The sequence below is a fragment of the Perca flavescens genome, chromosome 10 (assembly GCF_004354835.1).
Source record: "Perca flavescens isolate YP-PL-M2 chromosome 10, PFLA_1.0, whole genome shotgun sequence".
In the NCBI taxonomy this organism is placed as follows: Eukaryota; Metazoa; Chordata; class Actinopteri; order Perciformes; family Percidae; genus Perca; species Perca flavescens.
The window spans coordinates 13,732,083-13,759,916 of record NC_041340.1 but is presented as its reverse complement, the minus strand read 5'-3'; the positions used below and the strand labels follow the sequence as shown (position 1 = coordinate 13,759,916).

General features: G+C 39.7%; 1 protein-coding gene across 1 annotated transcript in view; it reads right to left on the bottom strand.

Moving 5' to 3' along the window:
* Positions 1-27,834, bottom strand: part of diaph2 (diaphanous-related formin 2) — a 410,316-nt gene that overhangs the window by 87,985 nt on the left and 294,497 nt on the right. The window contains 1 exon segment of the mRNA XM_028589075.1: positions 19,039-19,163. Coding sequence (XP_028444876.1) covers positions 19,039-19,163 — 125 coding nt within the window.

Here is a 27,834-nt window from a genome sequence, read left to right as displayed (position 1 = left end):
CCTATTTGCAAACCAATGTAAGTGTTGAGTAATACTGGAAGGAGAAAAATGGGGACGAAATACTAGAACAAATTATTATATGATGATATATGTATATTAAATTAAAGAATGCTTTTAGGCTACAAAATATATTGTGGTAAATTTCAACATATACACTGGTGAAACAACATATTGTCACTGAGCCCTTATGTCCAAACTAACAATACGTTTTTATAAACTGTGCATACAAGTGAATTAGAAATATACAACCGTCCTCCTCAGTGTAGCTTTATTAGAATTAACCAGAAAAGAGGACAAAAATCAGACGGAAATTAATGAAAGTCTATGGCAACCACAGTGGGTGCAGCAAGCAATATAAAGCCACATAGGTGGAAACTTTTCATAGAATCACAGTAGGCAGCCAACACATGTTCTTTTGTTCTTACTCTGTAACAGATGTGAGTTGAAACTAGCGAAGTGTAATACTTGTGATAAAAAGTACTTAAGGAAAAGTACAATGACATTTTTCACAAAAAAACAGCTGTTACAGTAATGAGAGTAAATGTAATTCATTACTTCCACTACTGAATATTTTTGCAAACTGTGTCCTTTTTTAGGGTTTGGGGATTACAGAGAGGCCACAATTAGCTTGACAGTGGGATGTGCTTTGGTGAGAGCTAAGGTTGACAGGCATACCTAGCCTCCCCACTGCGCAACCTTTTATAAAATCAATGCCACCACTAAACGCAACTCTCCCCTGTGGAGCTGGGCCCTGTTCCAGCCTCCTTCCCCTTCTAGTGTGGGCAGGAAAACACAGACAAACAGATAAATTAGAGCCTCCCCACCTGGCCTCCTCTCATCCTTCAGCCTGTCTACCATTGTGAAGTGAGAAAACTACTGTCAGTTATAAAAAAAATAAAATAGAAAGCAATTATTTCATTGAAATAAGAAACCTCTACATTTAAACTTCTCTTTCTTCAGCCAATTATATTTACTTTTCTCTACACAAACATAGAGTTCACATACAGTATCTGTGAAAATCATTGTTATTGCCTTAATTGGTTGTTGATGGGTGACACAGCAAAAAGGTTTTGGCGGCTTTGTACACACATCCAAAAACAGGATCTTAACAGTGATTGGATCGCTGAAGAAAACATTTGCACACATACTTTTTGCTGCAGTACATTGTTTCCCCTGGAAAATACTGCAAGAAATATGTATTATCACAACATGAACAAAAATAAGTGTGAGGAAGCAGTGTAGAAGGGGACAAAAAGCATGTTGTGTCAAAAAGGAACATTGACAATAGACTTATTGTCATGTCTTTTTGTCTTTCTCCTCAAAATAGTTTTTAAAGACGTTTAAGATGTTTTCTGTGCACGTTTAGAGAGGGACTGGGGTTGGTCACTTGCAAACAGTTGACAGTGATAGTGGTGTTGGTGAAAAAGCCAGGCATCAAGACTGAACACTTCCTTTGCAAACGTAATATCCATCCATTGCTGTGGTGTACTGTATTTATTGGCAAGTGACATTGGCAATAAACACTAAGATCAATGTGGGAATCACTCACAGCATCTTTATCAAGACGGGAATCTGAGCAACACACAAACACTCCACGACACTACAGGTACGTAGCTTGGCTGTGTTACCAGCTACAACTGCTCGATTTGGCAGTCTGTTGCTCTAATTTGCATGAGATTACATGCCCACAGAGGCAAACTCTCTTTAATGGGTAGCATCATCCTCTGCAGGTGGCAGGGGAAGAAAATTTGAGTTGGGAACACAGAAATGATCTGCCTCCTCAAATATTCACTTGTCATTGGCTGATTGCTGCTCTGATGGCATCCATTTGTGCGCTGAGATATCATTTTCAACCACTCGATCTCTCTTCATTAACATTAACTGCACCATTCCACAATGACACATTAACCCAGTCATTTTTTTAATTACCATATTCAGACGTTTTTTTGGTTCTTGGCCTGCTGTCACCTGAAACGTTGGAGAGTTTATAGGCCACTATGTTACCTCTTCAAAATAAAGCAGGCTTCTAAGTTCGTGGACACTACATCTCTAATTGTGACTTACAGCACAGTGTGTTTAGTAGGTGCTTTTTTAACGTATGACTAGGTGCAGCCCACTTTTTATCTATGCTGGCAGGGGTGGGTTGTGGGTTGATGGTGGTATTGAGCAGGAGAACAATCTATATCACTCATTAAAATGCAAATGTGTTTACCAAGTATAGCTTTGATGTTGCACTAATAACAAACAGTGGGGAACAATCATGAATCAAACTTGTGTAGCGATCTATTGAGCGCATGCCTACGCCATGTAATGAATCAAGAGCTGAAATAAGTCAGTCAATACAAAATCCTGTCATTATCTGAGAACGTGAAACAGAGACGTAAGCGGCACGAGATGACGCTGGCACAATTCCAAAGCTGCATTTCAAAGCAAACCTAGATTCTATGCCCCAAATTAAAGACTATTGCAAGTGAGACAGGAAATGCTAATGTGCTCTATAAGTATGTAAACATGGCTGAAAGTACAGCACCGGCTGTGCATTGTAATTCAATGTAGCTGGATAGACTTTGAGGGGAGCACTAGTAGGGTCCCCTGCTGACTGTCAAGTACGGTATAAAGATAATAACGCACCAGGTTTCTTATTTGAATACTTATGTGATTCAAGGCATCCCCTCTATCTCAGTGGTCAGTTCCGTTTTTAGCTTGTGACCCCAAAAATGAAATGAACCCCTCATTACAGGTTGTATATGTATATCAGCTGTGAGCAGCTCATCTAAAGACTAAGTTTTGCTTCTCAGATTGTTTGCTTTGGTAATTGTTAGAGGCCTGAACAGGTTAAACTATACAGCATTAACAAGAAAAAAACTGGCATCAGAGACCCCCTGCGGATCCATTGCTCCAACATACCGTAGCTGTTCAGAATGAAAAGTTTAAAAAAAGTTTAAAAAATACTTTTTTGCCTTTAAAGGATGTCAACTGTTTCACCTGAAATATCATTATAAAGAACAGAAAAAGTCAATATTTCGGAAAATACCTTAATCCATCTGTGATTTATCATTAAGCACCTAATTGACTGTGATGACTCCCTTCCCCTATTGGCTAGTGATTTGTGAACATGTGGAGTACTATTGTGCAACACAGCCAGACCTAAATAAATAAACTCCAGATGAGCACAAAACAGCAAAAGAAAGGTTTGGTCCCTCCCACTACACAGGGCCAATTAGAGAAAGCAGTGCTCAGATGAGAGGGCAGCAACATCAAAAAGAACAAAAGGAAATAAAGCCATAACAGATATCCATACCCTTCCCTCCTGCAACGTATTCCTTAGGCTTTTAGTTTAGCAATTAATTGCTTTTTAGTCTAGACCAGGAGTCTTCAACATTTTTTAATCCAAGGACCCCTAGCTGATGAGAGACCAAGCAGGGACCCCCTACTACATATATTGCATAAAATTGAGTTGCATATTAAATTGAGCCTAAAATAACGCGAAGGGCAGCCTAAAGCCTATACACATTCCTTTTTAAATAAAAATTGTTGGCATGTTCAGATATGTATACATCGTGTTTTAATGCTGAAATGTGGCATATTGAGTCCTTAAAGGGATACGCCACAGTTTGTTGAAAGGGCTCATCACGGTCTCCCCTAGCTGTAGATAGGTGGGCCAACGCATTTTTTGTGCATGCATTGTTTTAGTCCGGTGCAACACTGGCAGCGCCGCTGCTAGTTAGCTTAGCGTAGTGAATGGACTCCTATGTTGCCGGTTAGCATGTTGTGAGTAAAAGTGAGCCAACAAAAGACCAAAAAAACTGAGACAAAAAATGCGTTGGCCCACCTATCTACATCCAAGCACTATTTCAACAAACGGTGGCGTAGTCCTTTAAGCTTAACTGTATGTAGAAGGCAAACGTATGGCTACTTGACCTATAGGCCAGTAAGTCTATCATCAATGTTGTGTACATTTAAAAAAGATGTATCTTTACTAATAATATGTTGGATTCATGTTAATGTATATTTTCAGAATTTTTTTTAAACCATCAATCAGTAATTTGGTGGCCACCCTGCAGCATTTCTGAGGACCCCCCCTGTTGAAGATCTCTGGTCTAGAGGCATAACATATAGCCATATAAGATGGTACAAAAGGAAGCACCATGAACTTGCTTAAAGAAAATCATCGGGAAAATCTTTTTGACCTCAAATTACTTTGTTTCCAATACTGTCAACAAGTGGTGCAGACAATAGAACTGCTAATCACTAAGAATGGACACAAGAACGCTCTCACATTTGTAGCGACAACAATTAAGGGCTCCAAAAATCTAGTGGATGCCCTGGGAGCCTGTGTGGCAACACAAAGCCATTCAGAATATCTACTCACTCATACAATCTTTTCCTCTAGGAATCCTAAAAAGCGTTAGCAACCTACTTTTGAGCTGAGTCAATCTGGAGAAAGGGATAAAGGAAAGAAAGGAGATGAGAGAGAGTGAGGACAAGGAAGTAATAGATGGGTGAGGGAGACAGAGACAGTAAGTGAGAGAGAAAAAGGGGGTCTCATCTTTTGAAAATCGTAACATCTCTGTGAAAGCTGACAGAAGGATAGAGATGAGCATTACTACTAATCTCCAATCCGCACCTTGAACAGAAGCCTAACTTTCATTTGCCACTGACAAGCTTCCACTTGTGAGCTCTATGGATGACAAAAAGCACTCAATGAGCAGATTAAATAGTGTATTTACTCTCCTACAGTATGTAGTAAATATCCAGTACAGAATATACTTTTTGATAAACTCAATTTGAGCTGATGAATTGATGAATGAGTGTTTTAAAATTCTATAGCTTTGGGAAAAAAAGAAAAGAAAAAATACATTATTTTATATAAAGTCCTGGTAATCGGTAGACTGTGAGATTAAAACTAATCTCAGAAAGGATTATTATCTCTGATCAGCTTTACATCAGGGAGAATACTTGATACTGCTCTGTTTCAGATCAAATCTAATAAGCTTAAAGGTAAGTATAAGGCTTAGTATTCATTTGTGGATAGAGAAGCCCATTCTGTACATAGTTCACTTGTAATTTGATAAGGAGATATTGTTGGGGGATTATGTTATCTCCTAGGAGATCTATTAGTGGATAAATCCTACTGGCTGTCTTATGAATCATTACCTTACTGGTTACAATCTGATATGCACAAACTCTCCCTCAACTACCAACACAATGACCACACACACACACACACACACACACACACACACACACTTGATTTAAACCCCCACGCCTGACAGCACCGATGCATTTTCAAGACATAAATTAACAACTGAAACCCAACATTGAGTGCCAAAGTGGTGCACTGAAAGGTCACTTAGGGTGTCATTCACCTACAGTGAAAAGAATAGAGAGATGACAATCAGTGGATTTTTCCAAAATGTGTCCACAGCACAACAGGGCATATCCATGGCCCTGTGTGGGATGATAACCAGAAAGGTAGGGAACAAATGCCGCATGAGCTGTAAATCCTGCAATAATGGCTAAAGTGACATCAAATAACACAGGGACTAATCTTCTATGTTAGGGAAAACAGTTTCAGTCAAACTGGCTCCAGCAGAGTGCTTTTTGGCTATTAGCGCAATAACCAAAATGGAGGGCTTTAACAGGACTGAAATGGAGAGGCAATGGGTTCTGTGAAGAATACCACAAAGTCTAATGCCATTATTAACACAATGGCACTATGTATCACCAGCCTGGCCCTATCATTAGACATTCAGCTCAGACAGCATCCTGTACCACAGTCACGACTATGGTATTTAGCGAGGAGAAAAAAAAAAAAAAAAAAAAGACAACAATCTGAACAGTGTTCCTGCACAGAGCCCAAGGGTTGGACGGGTGAAATTCAATCCACTTTTTTCTACCGGTTAGAAATCTATTAGAGGCCAATAAGGATGCTGAGGGGAGAAGGTTTGAGATATTTTAGGTCAGCCTTAGAGGTTAATTGTTGAGTCGTCTGTCTGGTCAGTGAGGGGATCACTGTGTGAAACCAATCCTGAAAGCAGGGGATGAACGGTGAGTGTGGATGGCATTCAGAAGATTAGAGCACTTGATGGGAGAGACACAGGTGGAGAGAGTGAAAGAGAGAGAGAGAGAGAGAGAGAGAGAGAGGAGGGAAACATGAACCAATAGACCTCAAATCAACACTTTCACAAGGCTGCCAATGCTAAGTGGGTTTAGACATACACTTAATGTGCTGAGAATGTGTAGCCAATAAGGCCATTGTGGCTAGCTGTACTTACATTTAAAGTACAGGACGTGGTTTAACCTTTGTGTCAAGTAGAGATAGAACAGAAATGTTACTAGAATCAAAATATCTGCTCTACCTACTGCATATGAAAAAACACACACACATGCACACACATCTAGGCACACAAGGCACACACACAAGACAACCTGCACCACCCACTCTCTCCAGTCACTGAAGTAATTAATCGGCTGAACAGAGGAGACAAACTGATTACAGTCCAGCTTAATCACATCCGCAGAAACCTCAAGGAACTTCCATTCAAATATTGCTACTCCTGTTTTTAAGGTAACCGTTATAGAAAAACAAACAAACAAAAAAACAGACATCAAAATAAAATAACTTAACAAAACAAACAACAACAAAAAAAACAGGCCCTGAGGTTGGCAATGAGGAATGAGGAATTGTTTACTTTGTTCTGATGAAGGTCAAATTAAAATGTAGAATGCAGACTGTGGTGGGGTAAAGATAAATATTTGGCTGTCTGTTCAGATGTACAGTGAAAAGACATGGCCCTCCTGTGGGCATCGCTCCACATCTGTCTGGTCGCCTCCACGCCAGTTCCATTTCACAACTTGTTCTACATCTGTGACACATACACACAGAACACATACACGCACTCACATATACATGAATGCAGCGGATGACTCTCCTCACAGACGGCCACACATACCGAATGTCCCTCATCACCTTGCTCAGAGATGAATGGGTTCGCCACTGTCCTCAATCATTTTAATCACTTCAATGGAAAATGCTTCATTCCCGGCTATCATTCTGTACTGCCTTGCAGCTATCTCATGTATACACATTCCTACACTCCCTAAAACACCCCCGTCACAAACACAATGACTGTCACTCTCTGATAGTACAAACTCCTGTGATATGAGAGCTCTGTGTAACTCCCTCTACTATCTTTCCTGGCTAATATCTACTAGATGCCTGATAATATTAATTGATTTATTATTTTTTATTCAGAAAAAAAATTATTTTAATCTGATTTGTACATGCAAACTGTAGTAGTAGGGCAACTGAGCACATGCACATAGAATTGTATTTCAGATGACCTTGCTCATAGAGTTTTAAGAATATGACCACTGGATCAAACGAGCCTGAGGCATCTTAACCTCTGCTTTACTATTCATCACAATCATGCCCACAGATCGCATAAAAACGGCATTTAAAGTACTCAAGTTATTCTGCTATTTCATGTTTTTGGTTTCAGCTTGTTTCGAAAAACAATGTGGACACCTTTCCAAACTGTTTTCAGTCACTATATGTGTCATCATCTGCTCCACTGTGCCGGAGATCTTTTTTGACTACATTCTTTTTTTAAACCTGCAAATCTCCAGGTTGGTGTTTTGATGATGGCAACCATACAGTGTTGCTGTGCAACACCCCCTTGTCACCATTGAGCTGTGGCTGCACCAAACTGACGTGTCCCTCAAGTTAACACCTGTTGCTACCTACACCGCTGGATGAGTGTTTTCACACTTGCGCCTGTTCTGTGAAACATCAGGACCAAGGCTGGACAGAAATGTGCAGGAAGGTGTGTTCGTATTTTGAAAAACACAAACTGAAGAAAAAAAAAAAAAATACATATTTTGACAGACAATCTCATTATCATACAGATGCAGATGACACCCAACTAATTCTCTCCTTTCCGGAGTCTGAAACTCAAGTAGCAGCACGTATCTTGGCCTGTCTGACTGACATCTCTTCTTGGATGTCCACACACCATCTGAAACTCAACCTTGACAAGACTGAGCTCCTTTTCCTTCCAGGGAAGGGCTCTCCTACCCAAGACCTGACTATAACAACTGACAACTCTGTGGTAGTCCCCACCCAGAATGCTAGAAACCTGGGTGTGACACTTGACAACCAACTCTCCTTCACTGCCAACATTGCTGCGACTATCCAATCGTGTATACATGCTGCATAACGGGTTCTGGTTCAGGCTCTAGTCATCTCACGTCTAGACTACTGCAACTCCCTCGTGATTGGCCTGCCTGCATGTGCCATCTGGCCCCTGCAGCTCATTCAGAACGCAGCAGCTCGGCTTGTCTTCAACCTCCCAAAGTTCTCTCACACTACACCGCTCCTCCGCTCTCTTCACTGGTTACCAGTTGCTGCCCGCATCCGCTTCAAGACACTAGTACTTACATACAGGGCCACAAATGGATCAGCCCCAGCTTACATCCAGGACATGGTCAAACCCTATACACCAACCCACCAACTCCGCTCTGCATCAGCCAACCTGCATCCTGCCCTCTCACAGCGAGGGACAACTAATCACTCAACGAAATCCTGACTGTTTGCTGTCCTGGCTCCTAAATGGTGGAATCCCTAATGACATCAGGATGGCCGAAAGCCTATGCATCTTCCGCCGAAGGCTAAAAACACATCTCTTCCGACTACACCTTATTTAAAGCTAATATACTTGCACTTACTACTTGTTTTGTGGAGTTTGCACCTTCAGGGTTGAAAGCACTTAATTGGAAGTTGCTTTGGATAAAAGCGTCAGCTAAATGACATGTAATGTAATGTAATGTACAGCAGTTGTATGAAGTGGGAGGAGCCGCTGGTTCCAAAAATGTTTTTTTTTAATTTAATCAATTTTCCATGACTGCCATAAAACACAAGAAACAAAAGTATGTAAATGTTAATTTAGGGTGTATTTGTGCTCTTTGTATAGTTATGTAATTTGTGTATGCTCATAAGTGATGATAAAAAAAAAAAAGAGAAAAATACACACTAAGATGCATTTCCTTCCACTTTATTCACTTTGGATATGTTTCTCAAAGGAAAGTAAAATTATACTGTTATATAATAATTATAACCTTTGTTTTTTTAATACTTCCACTATACATAGTGAGATTTAAGCATGAACTTAAGGGTATACTGTACTTCAGAATGCTGGTCGGTTCACTCTTCTCCTACATAATTTTTCTTTGAGAGTAAGTAAAAGAAAAAGAAAAGTGCATTTTTCATTACAGAGAGGAGAAAACCATACTTTTTCTTCTTGCCAGATGGAATCACAAGCCAATGACAAGACAGCCCAAGTGAGGAGAGGAGAGTCAATATTTTTGCATAATTTCAGTTTTTCAAAATTTATGCTTTCGCATTCCGACAGCTTGTATGAAAGCATACAACTCACTTTGATATTTAGGAGTACTCCAGGCTTCAAAGGTTTTGAATTAAAAGAAGATTCCACTTATGCACATTATCAAAGTAATTTGAACAAAACAGTGTGCAACAATTCAAAAGGAGTTCATTCATTTTTTGCAACTGCTTTATGTTCTTAGAACCTGCACTGGTACTTTTGAAAGTCATGGCACAGAAAAATAAAAAAGAAAGGAGAGCAACACAGAAAGAGATATATGGTCTTTGCCGTTCCAACCTATGTTCTTAAGTTAGGATGGAAAGCCGCAAGGCATCAAGGCAAAAAGCCCAGGGATCAACCATAAGTCTTCATCACAGAAAGTCAATTCAAGGTCAGCTTCTGGTTCAGGTAGCAGATGTGTCTCACACTTCCCTGTTGCTGTTAAATGACAGGGTTTAGACCCACCAGCAGTATACAGTAACAGTATACTGAATGTCTGTGTGTGTGTGTGTGTCAATAAGAAAAACACAGGAAATAGAGAGGGGGAAAATGGATTACAAACATGTATGTGACTAATCCATTTTTTATTTGTATGTCAATGCTATTGTAGCTAACAGCAACATGCTGTCCCTCTTCACAGCAAACTGGCACAACCACTAGCACTTGTGGAGATCACCCTATCTATCCATGCTGCTAATTGGAGGTTAATTGTCAATAAAAACCCACACAGGCATGACCGTTGTTTTGACTCGCGCCATATTAGCCCCATCTGTGAAAGCCATAAAGATAGTTGTGAATATTCCATTTGCCGTGACATGCTTGACATATTACTGGTTTGATGCGTTTAAAAAGATTTGAGTCTTTCCTTGCCTAAACCAAGTGAGTTACATAGAGAAAAGGGGAAGTCCATTGATTGGTCCAATTGATGAAACAATCAATTGTTGCCTGGGTATATTGATCGACCTGTAGGCAGAGGTGGTATGTTACGTGCCCCGGCATTTGTTTGGCTTGCTCAATCCTCAATCATCGCAGCACATATTACTATCCTTGTTTAGGTTCATACAAAGTTCATACATTGTTCCCATTCCATGCTACCTATTCTAGGTTCTAAGTTCTATTACAACTTCAAAGATCATTGTCAGCATTGAAAAATAAGTTATTTTCAATCCGCTAAATTTATTTCTTGATTGCTTGAGTGAAGAGGGAGTTCGGAGTTACAAAGCCTCTCAGCAGATGTCATAAGCAAAGAATATCCTCTAAAAGCTGAAATTCAACAGTGTATTTAGACAATTCTGTCTCAGCCTTTACTGGCAGAGAATGCCAGCCAATCCCGATTTGAAATGCGACAAGAAAAAACAAAGCTTGTCAGAATGAGTTGGAGAGATGTCTACTGAGAGCCACATGTGGTGGGAAACAGAGTCTAGGGAGGAGAGAGGGAGAGAGAGAAAGAGAGAGAGAAGAAACTGTTCCTTCTCTACATGACTCTGTCCCTGAGACACACGTCATGCTGCTCCCCCCACAGTGGGTAACTCTGACAGGATACTGTCTGTGCAGCATTCCCCCTCTGTGTGATTGATGAGCCTCATTTTGCCAATTAATGGAGAATCCCCTGTTGACTACCATCAGATTGCCGTTTGTAACTGTTAGTGTTTCTGACTGTCACAGATTCATTTTAATTAGAGATCTCTTTCTCCTCCGACTTTTCTATTGTGCCTCAAATTTGCAGAGCTGAGTGCACAGTGACATACTCGGGAAATGGCCCACTGTGCTATTTGCCGTCATTACTTCATTCACAAAGTGCACGGCCTGAACTGTTGAAGGCCATATCTTTTTGAAGGAGTCAACCCTAATGTCGACCATATACCGTATCTTATAATCAATTAGCAAATGTGAGGTAATTATTGTTCTTTATTTGCATAATGAACCACCTAATTGCTCCAAAGCGTGCAAATGCAGTCAATAAGTTCAGCTAATCGCTTGTGGGGCCACGTATATGGGCAAGCTGCAGAAGAGATGGCCCGCAGTCATGCAGACAGAGTGATCCCTAGGTCCTGTCAGCGGAGAGGAAGGATAGCCAACACGGAGCAAAGTTAGAAATCAACAGAGAGCCCAGTAGCAAACAACAGAACAACACAGTATTCCCTCGACAGTATCAGCAAGAAAGGAATAGCATTACTGTGGGGAGAGGAGAGGAAGTGTTTGGGCATTAGTTTGATTTACATTTTAGAGATGCTTTCAACTGGCACACACAGCAACTTCAGCTAATGATACTCAGGCCATTTCATCAAGGAGCTTTCCCCAGCCTCTTGGGTGCTGCCCCATAGCACTTATTTTCAAATGGTGCTACAAGGTAATATACTGGTCTGTACAGGAATAAATGTCTGCTCCATACACTATCTACTAGCATTAAGTTCATATCACCCAACTCATTTTACAATTAACTTCTGCTATAGCATCTGTAGTATTATTAGTTATTATAGCAATCGTATGAATGAATAATGCAGGGGGCTATCACGCATATGAATGAAAACAGCATCTTATGTGCCATTTGGTCTATGTGCATTTTCCTATGAGTCAACCTGCGTTATTTAACTCCAACCATCTTCTATTGTGGATTTAAATGCTAAAAAAAAACCAAATGCTCGGTGCCTCATATTTACTAGACAAATAACTCCAGTCACGTTTCCCTTCCACTTGCATTTGATAGAATAGTTTGCTAACAATAGGCCTGCCATTCAACAGAGTCTCAGGGATTTCATTAAAACATCAAATGAAAGTGAAATCATGAGCCATGACGGTGGAGAGTAAGGATGGCTAAGCAGAGAAGCGTGGCTGGTGTCTACTGCAGGATTAGAGCTCAGCAACAAGTGCTCAAGGGGGGCTTTGCATCAAACCCAGGAGCCCATGACAAATGAGGGCGCACGGGCCTCTGTCTATTACCCTGCACTAAGCTTAGGCCTTTTGGGGAAGTAATGAGGTGCAGATTGGTGCTGCTGCCACTGGGTCCTTAGCCCGTCTTTCTGTAGAGCAGAAATAATCAGTGGAGACCTTGGCCAATAGGGACCAAGCTAAACAGCAGCAGAGCAACACATGGAGACATGAGGATAAAACAGATTAAAATAGTTTTCTATTCAGAACACTATGGCCTGTTATACACTGACTCTTCTCCTTCTGCATTTAAGTACTTAACCTTGTGTACTGTATGTCAACCGCACACGAGAAGCACAGAAATGTCCACAGAAGGTGTGTCAGGGAGCATTTTCAATTGCAGGGGACCAGCCCTGAATCCCAACAGGACACAGTGGATCCCAAAGGACACCCTCCAGCACTGACAGGGTACAGAGGCTTTATCAGTGGAATATGACAGTTGTTCACTAAGGAGCAAAGGGTAGATCCAGTGTACATCATGTATATGTATCTCCTGTACTCCAACACCACAACCCCTCCTGCCCCTGGGAGCTACAGCCCAGGCAGCATGTCAGGAAGCCCACTCTACTGGCTAATGGAGCTGCCACATCAGGCTGAGTGTCACAGCCTAACAAGATACTGATTGGCGAACTTCTAGGGAATTCCCTCATATGACCGGAGGGCACTGATATGGTCTTCTGTCTGGCAGGGAGCACGACGGCCAGCAGGCACAGCAATGGCAACATGATGTTTTTATTAAAGTTTTTTATACAGTACATGTGCATTCTGTGAAATCCATCACTTTTTTTTTTTTGGCTTCATTAGAGTTTAATATGTTTGTCTGAGACAAATTCAAAGCTGTGTGTAAAACTTTTGAATGTGTCATATGTAGAGGCATTATGTGCTGAAACGGCAATACTGCAATAACTGCAATCTATTCTTTTAATACCCTTTTATTAAGTGTCCAAGGCACAAAATTCATATATTCAAATCTATACCACGTTTGATCTGTTTGCAAGAAAAAAACAAATGTACAGAATGAACAATAAACCAATGAGTAGTGATCGTCTTATATTATAGTGAACAGATTTTTGGACTGCTGGTCTGACACAGAAAGCAATTAAAAGATGTCATCTTAAATTCTCAGAAATTGCAATGGGGATTTTTTTTTAAGTATCTTCAGATGTTTTATAGACCAAACAATTAATGGATTAAAAAAAACCAATAATCAACAGTTTAATCAAAAATGAAAGTAATTGTTAGTGCTGCCTTAATGAATAAGTTAACCAACATTATTAAAAAAGTAATTAACGAAAGAAGTGATTTTGCAGTGGAGCAAGGAGGGTGTACCGTTTGAATCTTGGCAGAGCAGTATGAGAGAATTTTAGTATGACAGGATATACTGTAGGTACAGTGGGTTAAGCAAAGGGTTCTAAAGCTGTAAATACAAATGTTAGTCATAGCGAATGTACTTCTAAAAGTCAATTAAATGGACTCAGTCGACAACAATGCCAGTTCATGCCTTACTTAAGGTAATTAAATATATATATATATATATATATATATATATTTATACAGTTCTATATATGTATGGTGCTTTCGTATTTGTCATCAAAGTTAATATACAGCCTTGAGTAAATGACGAAAAAGAAAATCCTCGGTAAGACAGCAACATAATCACCACAGCCTTTTTTCATTAACATTGAGTGCTTTTTCTTTGCAATAATCATAATTATGAAATGTTTTTTTTCAAACACACCTATTAAAATATTAATTAAAATCATAATATCTCATCTGACATGTAATGTCAACATGAAAGATGAGATGTTTTCGGGATTGTATTTTTTCTGGACAATCATATTAAGGTGAGAGTTACACACCAAGAACTCAGGCAGGGAAAGAGACTGTTTTTTGCACCTCTACTCATTTACACTTTTTTTCCCACTGAATTTGGGATAATTAAAAGGCGCTTTATCTGTGCTCCAGTTAATTGGCTACACAGTTTACAGTGAATCTCATTAGCGGAGGAAAACACCTGGGTTGGGGTTGAGGGGGAGGCGCTCAAAGGAAGGTGGTGATTATGAGAGAGAGCTTGCGTGTCAAGGGGTGGGTGTGCTACCAGCATGTTTTAACCCAGTTTTCTAATATACAAACATGCAGAAATAAACATTAAGATTCTCTAAATAATCTGACATTCCTCTCATTCAAACACATAAGGGTGTAGTAAAGTGGGATAACTTCTCCAAACAACACTGTTTCTCCAGACAAAACAAGGTTGTAACAGGGGATGTTTCACTAAAAAACCTTTATTTAACCTTAACCGTACACAAACGTAGCCTGAAGCCAACAGAGTCTCCAACTATTACTGTTTGACAAAGGCCATCCATAAACACATTGTAGTGCACCTCTTCCTTTGAAGTGTGAACTAAATCAGGCTGAAGTATCTGAAAACAACAAAAAGGTGGTAGCTGTATAAATGCATCTGTCGATTTCTAAGCCACAAAGGTGGTATTACAGGCTAGCCCTGGGGCAGGGAAAAAGTGTGTCTGGGCTAACCCTGTGTGGGCGGACAAAGTTGGTGTGAGAAACTGGCACTGTTACGTGTGTGGGCTTTGAGCAGGTGAGCACACATTATTTACATGCACACAACAAAATTATTTATAAAAAAAAAAAAGAAAATAAAGGGGAGCAAGAAATATTTTAAAAAATATAACAAAAAATAAGGCAAGGGGTGTAAAGAAATTGTAATTGTAATGGAAAAACAACAAGAAAACCACTACAGAAAAAAAAGTTTGAAGACAACAACGATTACATAAAAATAGATTGATTGTTACTACACAAAACAATGCTTAGCTATGGTGTTAGCTTGAGGGAATAGGGTGGCTATAACCTTTAGGCAAGTTTTGATTGGTGCGAAACTGTCTTATACGCATTACACTATTCTGAAAGACAAAATTAAGACTAAGCTAAATCTGTTAACCCCCAGTCTAATATATTTTGCTGAAACTGGCCCCAGAAGACAGCTCCTTGTCACTCAATGTGTGAAGATTGGAAAGAATGATGTGCTCTGACTTTGGCCTCCTGGGAAATAAAAGGTTAAGCTAGGTTAAGGCATTGAGTACAGTGGAGGGAGATGTATTGGACATGTCCAGACACCCATCAAGGTTCAGTCCGGTCTCTCATCATCCCCATCCAGCCACCTCCCAGACATTAATATTCCAGTATGCAGAATCCCGCTCTAAGCCCCCAGCTCTACTTTATCATATCCAGCAGGAACTGGAATGTGAGTGTGCATGTGATAGCCATAGCCTCTCTGGTGAAATAGGGCTCTCTGGGGGCTTGTGCCTCAACTCTACAGCCTTTGTGGGCTCCCATTACTTCTGACAGATAGAGATCACTAAACTGCTGAACAAACACCCCATTCAGTCATTTGCATACATTACAGTAATGGAAAGAGAAAAATGTATCAATAAAGCCAAATGAAGTGCTTCCACTAAGCGATTCTTCCTCTTTTTTTTTTCTTTCTTCCTTTCATTCCATATTTCTTCCTTTCAGTAATTCATAACTGCTACTGATCTGTTGCTGCACATTTCTCGTCATATTATTTTGTGGAATGATTTCCTCTAAAAAGGTAAACACATCAGATGACTGGTAAGGATAACAGATTCTCACAAATTGTTTGCACCAGAAATGTATCAGACTTTTTATTGGGCAAAACCTGAAATTTCTGAAGCCTAAACAAATTAGGAACACTAATCATGTGCGGTGAAAGAAATAAAAATAAAACATAATTCATTGTTGAAGGTTTAATTAAAACTCTGCTGCTTTGGGGCATATATTACATTTAAAATACCTTGGAGTGACCATGGCCTCCTGAAATTAATCTCAGGAAAAAAGTTTACAAGAGTCACAGTGAAACAGAGGCACATGTACTCACCTGCACTTACACTGTATATTATACTCTCTCCCTTTCTCTCTCTCTCTCTTTTTTTCCTCTGTAACACACACACACACAAAAGCGCACACACATGCAGACTGACTCATTCATCACAGTGCCCAACAGTCAAGACAACAGAGCTTCACTTAACTTTTTCAGGGTTGCTCAAGCATCAAATGCATGACTTTTAGCTGTTGTTGTTCTTCCATCTGTCATGCTTCAAGGAACCAACATCCTTTTTTTTTAATCCCAGGGAAAAGTTTAAAAAGGTATGCTTGCCTTGACTCTGCTATCTTATGTGTACCAAAGGAAATGTCGATCCAAAATATACAGCACTGTATTTCAAAACGTTGTTGTTCCAACACTTTGCTGTGCAACACAGATTAGAGTGCTACCTAAGCTCATTGCAAACGCTGGTACTAACAACCTCAGCAAATCAAGCACATCTATCTCTTGCATGAAAAAAAGCCTAAAATCTCATATCTTGAGAGGTTTAAAGTGGTAGAAAATATTGTCCTGGGTGACAGACTTAAGAAGAAAGGGTAAGGTTGAGATACACATACACAAATGTCCTAGTGTAAAAAACAGACGTACAGCTACTCCAAAGGCAACGAGAAAAATCTGACTGCATACTTTTCGTGTCCTATTACTATGTACTGTATATCAACATCAAAACAAATATAATAACTGTGCTGACAATATAACTATGTTTTCTAGAACATGGGATACAATAATCTACACCAAATACTCACTAGTAGCACATACAAGTAAAATTGTCCTGACACCTTGCTATTATGATTCCATTATTATCAATTGTATTCCTTTCTTATAAACAGGAGATGGAATGCAGATCAAACGCTCCAGGGAGCTAACAGAGAACAAACGAGCATGCACTTTCTTTTCATTTGACTCCTTCCTGTGCTTCCATGTGTCTGAATCCCAAACATTAGAACACTAAAAATTATGATTAAAAAATATGTACAACTGAACCAATTCTGCCACTTAGAAAATCAAGGGAAGGTAAACTGCTATACCATTAACCATTACGAAAACACTCCAGAGGGGAACAACACGGAAATAAATACACTTGTCGGTGCTTTTCCTACTGGTGGCTACTTCTATTAAATCCTACTAAGCCTCCTTAAAGGTGCTCTAAGTGATGTGAGGCGTTTTTTAGGCTACAACATTTTTCGTCACATGCGGCAAACATCTCCTCACTATCCACTAGCTGCCTGTCCCCTGAACACACTGTAAAAAAAGGCGGTGTGTGAAGATAGCCCAGGCTCCACAAATGGCAACAAAAACAAACTGTGCCAACCTGCTCCACGAACCATAACAAACAGTGTTCCAGCCAATAACCGACAAGAAGGAGCTGGTTGCAGCCATCACTGCAGCAGCGTTAGCACGTAGGCTACCTCCACAATGCGCGTCCATGACTCTTGTAGAGCCTGAGCTGTCTACAGAGACTGCGTTTTTTTACAGTGTGTTCAGGGGACAGGCAGCTAGTGGATAGTGAGGAGATGTTTGTTGTATGTGACAAAAAAAATTGTAGCTTAAAAAACGCATCACATAGAACACTTAGAACACCTTTAATGGCACCAAAACTCAATCAGGTGTGATGGGGAGAAAAGGGGGAGGAAGTGGGGTGTTTCAGGTCATGGCCAGCCAGCTTCTCTCTGCCACTCTCTGGGGAAGAACTCCAGACAGTGAGGGAGAGCCATGCTGCAGTATATCTTCAGTTCTACATTTCCTTTCACTCAAGCCTCTAGTTCTCAAAGGAGCCTGGGAATCAATACTGACATCGGGGGGCAGAGCAGCTTTCTTGCCTGCCTGCTCTGCCTCTGAGCAGCCGTCAGGGAGGTCTCTGCTTCAGTTTTTGTTAATTACAGAAATTTAAGTGCCCGTCTTTGACTAGGAGCAGATTGTTAATGTGTTAGGAGGCTATTACTCTTATACCACCGAATGTGCAAAGTCAGCCTTAATAAATCTCAGACAAAAGGAAGCAAAAATCAGGTTAAATGTTGTCTTACGTGAGAGCGCCTAGCATATGGTAACACCTACTCGCTTGTTAAATTACTCGAGTAATTCTTTTTTTTTTTTTCTTTTTTTCTTAAGACTAGAGACAAGCAAAGCAGACAATGCTGACTCTTTGTTTTCCCTGAAAGGCACCCTAGCCTCAGGGTATTGACAATAGACTTGATTTCTACCATTGATCAAACCTATACAGAGAGGACCTTTCCTCTCAGAAAGGGCATTCAAGAAAGTGCAGAGACATGGCTAATTCAATTTGGGAGCAGAGATGCTTGGGTTTAAGTGAAACACTCTGTTATCGAAACAGGAGAGGTGCCATGAGAGAAGATAGTGCACGGATGGTTGTGTGGAGAGGCTTGTGGCCGGTCAGGAGATGAAATCAGGGATAGGCGATAAGTTGGTGTGAGGGGCTAGAGCCCCTATTAGAGTCCCCAAGGGGACAGGCGGCGGTGGCAGAGTGCAGTAAAAATAGTCACAGGCTGGATTTCACTCTTGGGACCAAGGGAGGAGTGAAGAGGGAGATCCGATCAACATCTCATAGCAAGGAAGCCAGATCCATTCCCTACATTCCCTTGGGTGCCACCTATCACACCAAGTGACTTAAACTGCTTACCACTGCCAGACAGAACACAAACAGCACACTCCTTTGCCACTTCTGTCGACAAATTGGTACAAGCAATGTCCTAATATGCTAGAATGCATATGTTTGTTTGAAGAGAAAATGTAAGTACAAAACTAAGCAAGTTGTGAAAATGACCACACCCACCATAAAAAGGATATCAACATCTTTTCCACAAACTTATCTTGTTGGTCATCCGTTTTGGGAAAGTTCTCAATGTCGTTCTCAAGCCTCTGAATGTGACGTTCCATCGTGGTCAAACTGTTTTTTAAGATCTCAGCAGACACTGTAGAAAAAAAAAATTAAAACAAAAACATACATAATAAATTGATTAGCAACTGCAATTAAGACTAATGCTGGGCTCATTGACAGGTTTCCAGTAAAAAAAAAACAACACAGATTGATGTAAACTTTGTTGAAGTTTAAAGGTCCAATGTGTAGGAATTTCTCCCATCTAGCATTGAGATCATATATCGCAATCAACTCTCTCGCACCACGCAGTTCAAAGTACGTATTACAGCTACGGTAGCCTTCACGCTTCAAAAAGCAAAATGCTCTTTTCAATATCCTTTTTCTTTTTCTGGGCGAAGAAAAAGAAAATTTGGATTTTGAATACGTGTGGTCCTCCATGTTTCCTTCTTCAAACTTGCCGGGGCCGGGAAGCTACGATACCCATTAGCAGTATTAGCAGCACCTGGGAGTTTATCATGTGACTGCGAAAACGCGAAAGGCGGAGCAATATGTCCTGTATGTCCCTTACCGGCTAACGTATTTCAAGATGGCGCATGAATATGGAGCGTCTACCTCAGTTCATGCAAATGCAAAAGTGAAATTTCAAGCCAAAAGGAATACTTGGAATTGATGGTGGTGGTAAATATTCATGAAAAGGACAAGTTTGTGAACAGGCAACACAGATTTTGATAATGAACAACTAAACACGTTACACACTGGACCTTTAAATAAAAACCAACCTATGAGTGAGTTAGACTATATGTTGTAACATACTGACTCCTGCTTAATCCATTTGTGTGTGGCCTAGAAAGTAAGCATGTGTCTGTGTGTGTGTGTGTGTGTGCATGTGCGTGTGTGTGTGTGTGTGTGTCTCATTAATCAGTCTGTAATCACTGTTTGCAGAATTGCTTTGGAATCCACAGTATTTAGATCAGGCCTTTTAAGTGGAGACTTCAAACAGTGAGCAGTGTCTTAGGGGATCAGATGGTACAGGAGCATGGATGCTTAAGTACCATGAAGTACCATGTTTAGGTTCCTGTTAAGGGTTTAGTCTTATTGACACACGCACGCACGCACGCACGCACGCACGCACGCACGCACGCACGCACGCACGCACGCACGCACGCACACACACACACACACACACACACACACACACATTCAATTCACTAGAATATTGACTGCATTTATTTAACTGAGTACGTGATCCTTTGTTTTTAATATGAAATAACATTTATTTTCAATTTAAATTGCTTTTGATATTCTATTACAACTAACACACTTTGCCTCTGAGGCACAACACTGAAAATCTACACAAAAGATAGAAACATGAAATACAGAAAGTGGAGAGGGCAGACCACTGCCTAATGAACATATTTGTTAAGCCTTATTTTCAAAGCCAACATTGTACTGTACTGGGAGAATAAGTAATTATTTAAGAGTTTAGCCTAATGTGATGCTAGGTGAAAGATGAAAAGAGAAATGCTTGCACACTCCAAAGAGATGGATTTAAATAGACAACACAGTCTGATGAAGATAGATCAAAAGCTGAGTGAATGGTCACGGGGGCACCGAAATAAGTAGGTTTATTTTCCTCTTTGAGCCTACGTGAGTAGTCAAGGTTGGGCCTGCACAACAGGGAAGGCCGCAGGGTCGCAAAACCAATAACATCCTTCCTCTTGAGAGTGTTAATGTGCCCAGCAAATTCCACCCCAGTCCAGCCTTGAGTTTCAGCATGTCGGTTAAAGACAAACAGACAAGCAAACAGATGGATGGAGGCATTCAGACTTTCAACCTCCTTGGCAGAAGTAAAAAAAAACAAAAACAAACAAACTTGCCCTGCTGCATGAATGACGTAGTCTATTGATCAGTGATAGTTATAAGTGATCTTGTTTTGACTTGTACTTGAAATCATTGTATCTATGTAACTGAACGTGACATGAGTAAAATAACTTATGGATGCCTATCGTACGCTAATCATCTCCAGGCAGAAGTTTGTATAATGCATGCACAATAAATGGTGCATCTTATTTTGCAGCTAGTCATTGTGATTTGCTTCAAATACTGATTGATAACTAAAATAAGCACCAATAAGGCAGTCCCTCTTCATCAACTTCTATCATTTAACCTACACTACCCCCCACATCTGTAAGGTTAGCCCATCCACTAGCTCTGTAACTGAAATGAGGAGTGAGGAGTATGATAATAGACAAGCTGTCAAGAGATGTGGCCTATATGACACAAGGGGTCAAACCTGTCTTGCTTTACATCAATTCCATAGCTTGGATTTGCTAGTTTTGTCATTTTCTGACAATACGATTGACTGGCAAGATTGTGGATCACAAGGCACACCGAAACAACCTTCAACTCAAGTACAAATATATCTGAAGGGCACTGGAAAGCACACACAATCAGACACATTCACAACTGCTGGCTGTGAGCATAATAGAATCAATACAATAAGAGTAAGAGGTGAGGTCACTGTCATTATTAGACTTTGCTGCTAGCCGACTGGCTGGACAGATTCAATGACTGGGAGTTTCACATACCCTCCTCCTCAATTCTCACAGAACTGACTCTTGGGGATGACAGTGAGAAAACCGCACTATCACATAGCCTGTTTCTCCACTGATAGGGCCTCTGAGATCCACATGCTCTTGTCACTATGATCGCAGCCTCGCTGATGGTGAAAAAAGGAAAATGAACTGCATGGTAGGTGAACAGATGGATGCAAGAGACGAAACCATTTCCCATAAATGTATTGAGACATGGAAAGGTCTCCGTCACTTATTGTGGCTTTTGATAGTTGATAGTATTTGGTAATCATTTGGCCGGAAAACTGATCATAGTAACCATGGTAGCCAAGAAAAAGTGCTGAAGTTAACTGCGATGGTGTTTCAGGGGAGTCATTCACAGGATCAGAGTGAAGCCGTGGGATTACAGTACAGACTATTGTTTACATGGGAATTACTCAGACAAACTGACGCATTAATGTGGCCTCTGAAGTGCATATAATAGGGCTGCAGCTATCGAATATTTTAGTGAGTGAGTATTCTACCGTATATTCCATCAATTAATCAAATAATCCTATAAGAAATACTTTTGCTTTATAGTAAATAGCAATAGTAAACAGTGTTTCCTTTAGGTTTTTTTTTAGCAGTGGGGGCAGGTCTGTCCGAACAACAACTGGACTCGTCCAATAACCTCTCAATAGTTCTACTTGTAGTTGTAGCGGCAGTCAACGGGGTGGGGGGAGCATTATGTCAACAGGATAATTTAAAAGGCAACCGCGACAACATTTTTTTTATACAGCCCTATTTCTGATTAACCTGACTCCGCCAGATGGATTGCTTCGCATTTGCTCGGCATATCCATCTGGGAACTTTCCGTTGGAGAACTTTTGGGAAAGGGTGAAAATACTGGTTAGCTGGTGAAAATACTGGTTAGCTGATTGGATAAACCATCTGTCTATCACCTATGTTGGTGATAGACGGGCCAAATCAACCAATCAGATCCACAAAGCGTATGAAAATACAACCACAAGCCTGCCCCTGCTGCTGCAGGCAAAGCATAGGTCATTAGCTCAGGAAGCAAGCAACATGTCAGTAAAGGATATTTGCTGTTTGTGTAACAAGAATTTAGGAATAAAAGGCACCATTTCAGGTTCCCGGTCCATATTCTAAAAGAAGGATCCAAGAGAAAAAAGCATTAGCGAGCAGCTAACAGAATTAGGGCTACCGCTGTCTGAAAATCCTGGTTGGCTGATTGGATAAACCATCTGTCTATCACCACCTAACCCACCTCAAAACCAACGCTGATTGGCCCAGTAATTTCTGATACCGTGGTGGCAGAAATTTTGCCATGGTGGGCCGCCAATACAAAATCAACATAGAGGAAACACTGGTAAATATACAAAAGAAAGGTTTCATTTTTAGAAAATGCAACACTTTTATTGCCTGAATTGCATACAATAACAGAAATAGATGCTAATATTTTTAAACACTGGCTGCATGGGCCACCCATCCCCTAAATTAGGTGTCCAAAGTAATTTTTTGGTGGCCCAAATGTAAATCTTTTTCACCCCCTTCATGCATCTGGCTCTTTACACTGCACAAAGAAAGCTGTTCACTAAGCCCAGGTACATGTGACTGTACAAAGCTTACAGCAGGGCTATTCAACTATACTGTTCAGGAGGACACAATCTCAGAAGGCTGATCTGAGTGAAGTTTAGAGGGAATGAAGAATGCAAACATTGTCTGCAATGCTCTCCATGATCCGATGACGTTATTCACATGCATATTAAGTAGCCACTTGCAGGAGGCGCTGGTAAAGAGAGAGGCGCTGGGCTGGTTTGTCTCCGCCAGCAGCTAAGTTTACCGACAGCATTCGTTTTAGCTTTTTCCAAAAAATTCGCTATTTGCAGAGTAGCATGCTGTAGTTGTGTGTACAACGCTGGACGAGAGTCTGCATGCAGACGTTAATGCTACCGTGGAACCTGTCCGCTCCAGACACACTGTATAGTTTTAATTTTTTTGCATCTTAAAATGATCCCAAACTTTCTGTCGTTTTCTCCACCTGCCCCTCACTATTTTCGCGGCACATGTCCACAGCAGCGGCAACACATTGTGCAACAGTAATAATCATCCATGCGGAAACAGCGGTACAGTTCCATCGTTTAAATGAAGCTTCGAGGCAAAGAATTTTGCAGCGATGATTTTTTTGTGATCGAATTATTTGAGCTACCCGAGGAATTATTTCAGCCCTTATATATAATGTTTTGGTTTTCACACAAATCAACAACAAACTTAACTTATTTATATATATATAAGCTTATATATATATATATATATATATATATATATATATATATATATATATATATATATATATATATATATATATATATACACATATATATATGTATATATATATATATATACATACATTACTATCACTACCCTTCTTAGCTTTGATAACATGTGTCTACAGAATCTAGCCCAGGCTATTTTGGGATATCATTAGTTAAATTACCACAAAATTAAAGCTGTTATTTTCAGGGTACAAAACATGGCAACACTGGTATCTTCTGAATACACATTTCAAGTGGATCAGAGGAGAAACAGAGGGGGTTGTATATTTAGTCTTTCCAGACATACAGGATTTCTGAAACATGTAAAATTATTCTAATGACTGCTGGCAGCAAGGCCTGCCAGTGTCTTTCATTGACACAGAAAAAAATTCTGTCTCCATGTTTCTAAGCCAGCACATGCACACAAATTATTCTCAGGTAACTCCTCAAGCAAGAAAAAACATGTCCTTTCTTTAAGTTGTCTGCTGTATGCTTCAGTTTGCGTTCATGTCAAGCAAAATAAATAACTGCGGAGGCTGAGTGATGCATATGGTACACAAAAGTGCACAAGAAAGACAAAAGCTAATTGAAAGACAAGTTAACATGTGAATAACAGACAACATCAAAAACTCACCTTTGTGGTCAACAAAAATGTAGTTATTAATATGAGCTTTGTAATACTGGCCCTTGACACATTACTCATTCCCATGAACAAAAGACAGACTATGAGTTTTTCATTATGCTTTGGCCAGTTTCCTTCAAATAAACTGCCAGGGAAAAATACTGTGTAGCTCACAATACCAAATCAACCTCTATAATGTGAAGATGTCAACTTTATATTCAGTCATTTGTAGAAAGGGGTAATTTTCATTTTGATTTATAGACAAATAATACCAATCTTTCATCCACTGCTCTTGCAATGCCGCCAAAGGTTACAAAGGAAATTGAGATTTATCTTGAGCGTTGCTGCCAACGTAGAATAAAAGATCAAGTTTTAAATAATCCATACACTTGTGAAAACAAAGACAAATGCAACATAAAAACAAAGTAGAAAGTCGTTCATAAATGCATTCATCACCTTAGCCAAGTAGGTGTATGTTAGTAGGTGTAAAGAAAGTGTATAGAGCATGAGCGAAAGAGAAACAAACCCACGGAAGAGATTCATAAATAAAGACAGTAAAAAATAAGCTCATTATATAAGTATAGGCATATTTAATATTTAATCAGAGTGGTCTGTTGGGGTGTAAGAAATGTGATAATAATAATAAAATTATCATACTATGGACCTAAAAAGTTTTTGTTCCACATGGACATTAAATTGAGACATTTGTATTAGCGGAGGAGCGGAGAAGGTTGATTGGTTGAATTATTAGAACCTTTATTGTGATTTATCACTAGACATTGATGCCATAATGACTCGCATAATCAAGACGAGTATACATGATTCAAAGGCAAAGCTTTTGGAGACGTTAGAGGAGGAACCAAAAGTAAGGAAAAACAAGACAGAGTCTACAGCCATGCTAGGGGCTTTGAGGTTGTAGCCGACTGGCACAGCGGTACCTTCAGCTAAACGTCATCGTACTAACATGCTAATATGCTGATGTTTAGCAGGAGCAATGTTTTAACTATATTAGTTTAAAGTGTTACTGTAGCTAACATTTGCAAATTAGCAAACACAAACTACAGCTGAGGATGGTGGGAATGTCATTAGTTTTGCATTATTTGGTCATAAACCAAAACATTGAGAAACATTTAAATTTTGACCTGATGATCACATTAGATAAAAAGTTAAGGCTCACCACATTTATTACAATTCATCCTCATGTGGACACTTTTAATCTACAGATACGTTGAGTCTGTTTGGCTGACACGGTGTGCACTTCAATCATAGCTAAAAGGTATTTCAAGTTCTAGAGATTATAGATGTTAAAACCTTTCAGAGCCATGAAGAAGTCATCTTGCCCAAGCTTGTTATCTTCTCATCAAACCTCCTCTCTCAGCCTCTTTGCATATAAAAGACAGGGTGTAAAAGGAGGAAGACCTTGAGGGGGCTCTACACATGACCAGATACACATAATGTCTGCCAAAGGGCATATCCATCACATCAGGGCAAAACTGACTATTGATCAGCAGCCAGGACAACGACGACTTGTATGTCAATCTAAAAATGTTTTCTTTTGTTTTTTAATTTTCCCTCACCACTTTTTTAATGACACAAAATGGGATTCCAGCCCAATAAAAATCGTGTTTTGTCTTTTTTTTTTTCATTTAGCTGTTGGGGGTACCTGAGAGCGAATAGGAGATGAAGTGGTAGGCAGACTAGAGTACATCAGAGGAAAGAGACAAAAGGATAAACACAACTCTGTGTTCCCCTTTTAGGAGGAATCAAAGCAGCTCCAGTTGCAGGTGTGAAAGTGATATTGTTGTTGTGACAAAGCAGTCACATACCTCGGATCATGCAATGTTAAAAACAGCAGGCAGTGAAATGGCAAATGAGGAAATGTAATGGACAGCATAAACATGAGATGGAGGGGGAAAAAAAAGTTACTTATCTATTTGTAAATAATTAAAGGCACTACTTGTGCTGCGTTATAAATAATTATACACATATAGAAGAATTATATTGTTACACCATACCAGAAAATAGACAATGTTGTCTGTAGACAATGCAATTAATCTCACTCAGAGGACACAAATCCACACTCCAAACAATAACAATTGCATTTTCCCATCAATGTTGCACTAATTGCATGCACATAAAAGGGTAAATCCTTTTTACTTATGCTCTATTTCCTCTTTTAATTTGGATTTTCCTTAAAACCCCCATGTTACAGAACTATTATCATAATGAAGGATTTGTTTTCTGATTAGAACTGATGGCCACCCCAAGAGCAAAACCATAGGGTTAAAATATGTGATGGTTAATCTGCAAATGCCTACTGTCTGCCGCAATAATCAGAAACTCTAGTCTTTTCAATAAAGCAAGATGCAATTAATATTAGGGAGAAATTTATTTTCTAATATGATACAACATATAGTTTAAAATATATAAATATATAACGTGTATTATAAAAATGTTGTATTTATAGAAAACTAGATCAACAACTGTCTAAAGTAACTTTATGTTACATTAGTTTTCACTAAAACCGAATACATGCATTACTTGCATGTAATGCTAGTAATGCAATGCTATTACATTAATTGATATAACATCAATTATTACAGCAACAGCACACTGCAATATAGCATATATATAATGTAGTGTAAAGTGTAATGCAGTATTTCATGTATTTCCTTCCCAGCCAACACTGGTATCTATAAAAACTGTTGAAAAGAAAAACAACTCTTGCACATCGGGTCATCTAATATCTTAAAACAGCAAGATCTATAATGGAGTAGGAGAAAACACTAGCCAAGAAGAATAAAACATGACATGAGAACTACATAACTGTGAAGTTACAACATTTGAATGGAAGTATGGGCTGGAGCTAAAGAGCAAAAGTACAGCCAAACACCGAAAAACCGCACTTTGCTGCACTGTACCTCACACTTTGGAAGGAGGTCTTGTTTACAATGGGGGTCATGTCTGTGAGACTTTATTGCTTTCGGCAGCCATCAGAGCTGCAGCCCAGTGCGAGATCTCTAGAGGAATTATAAATGGAGTCAATTACAATACATTTTGATGCATGGGAAAGTTTAGACATTGACCTGGGGTGAGGAAATCAGTGATGTGCTGGTGCTATACTTGAATCTCTGCCCTCTGCAATAAAAAGAATAAGGAACTCACAGGGGCAAAATGGTTTACCCCCTTTTCCCCAACAATCAAACATCTAAACGCTGGTCATGCACTTACTTGAAAATGGTCATTTCTCTTTCC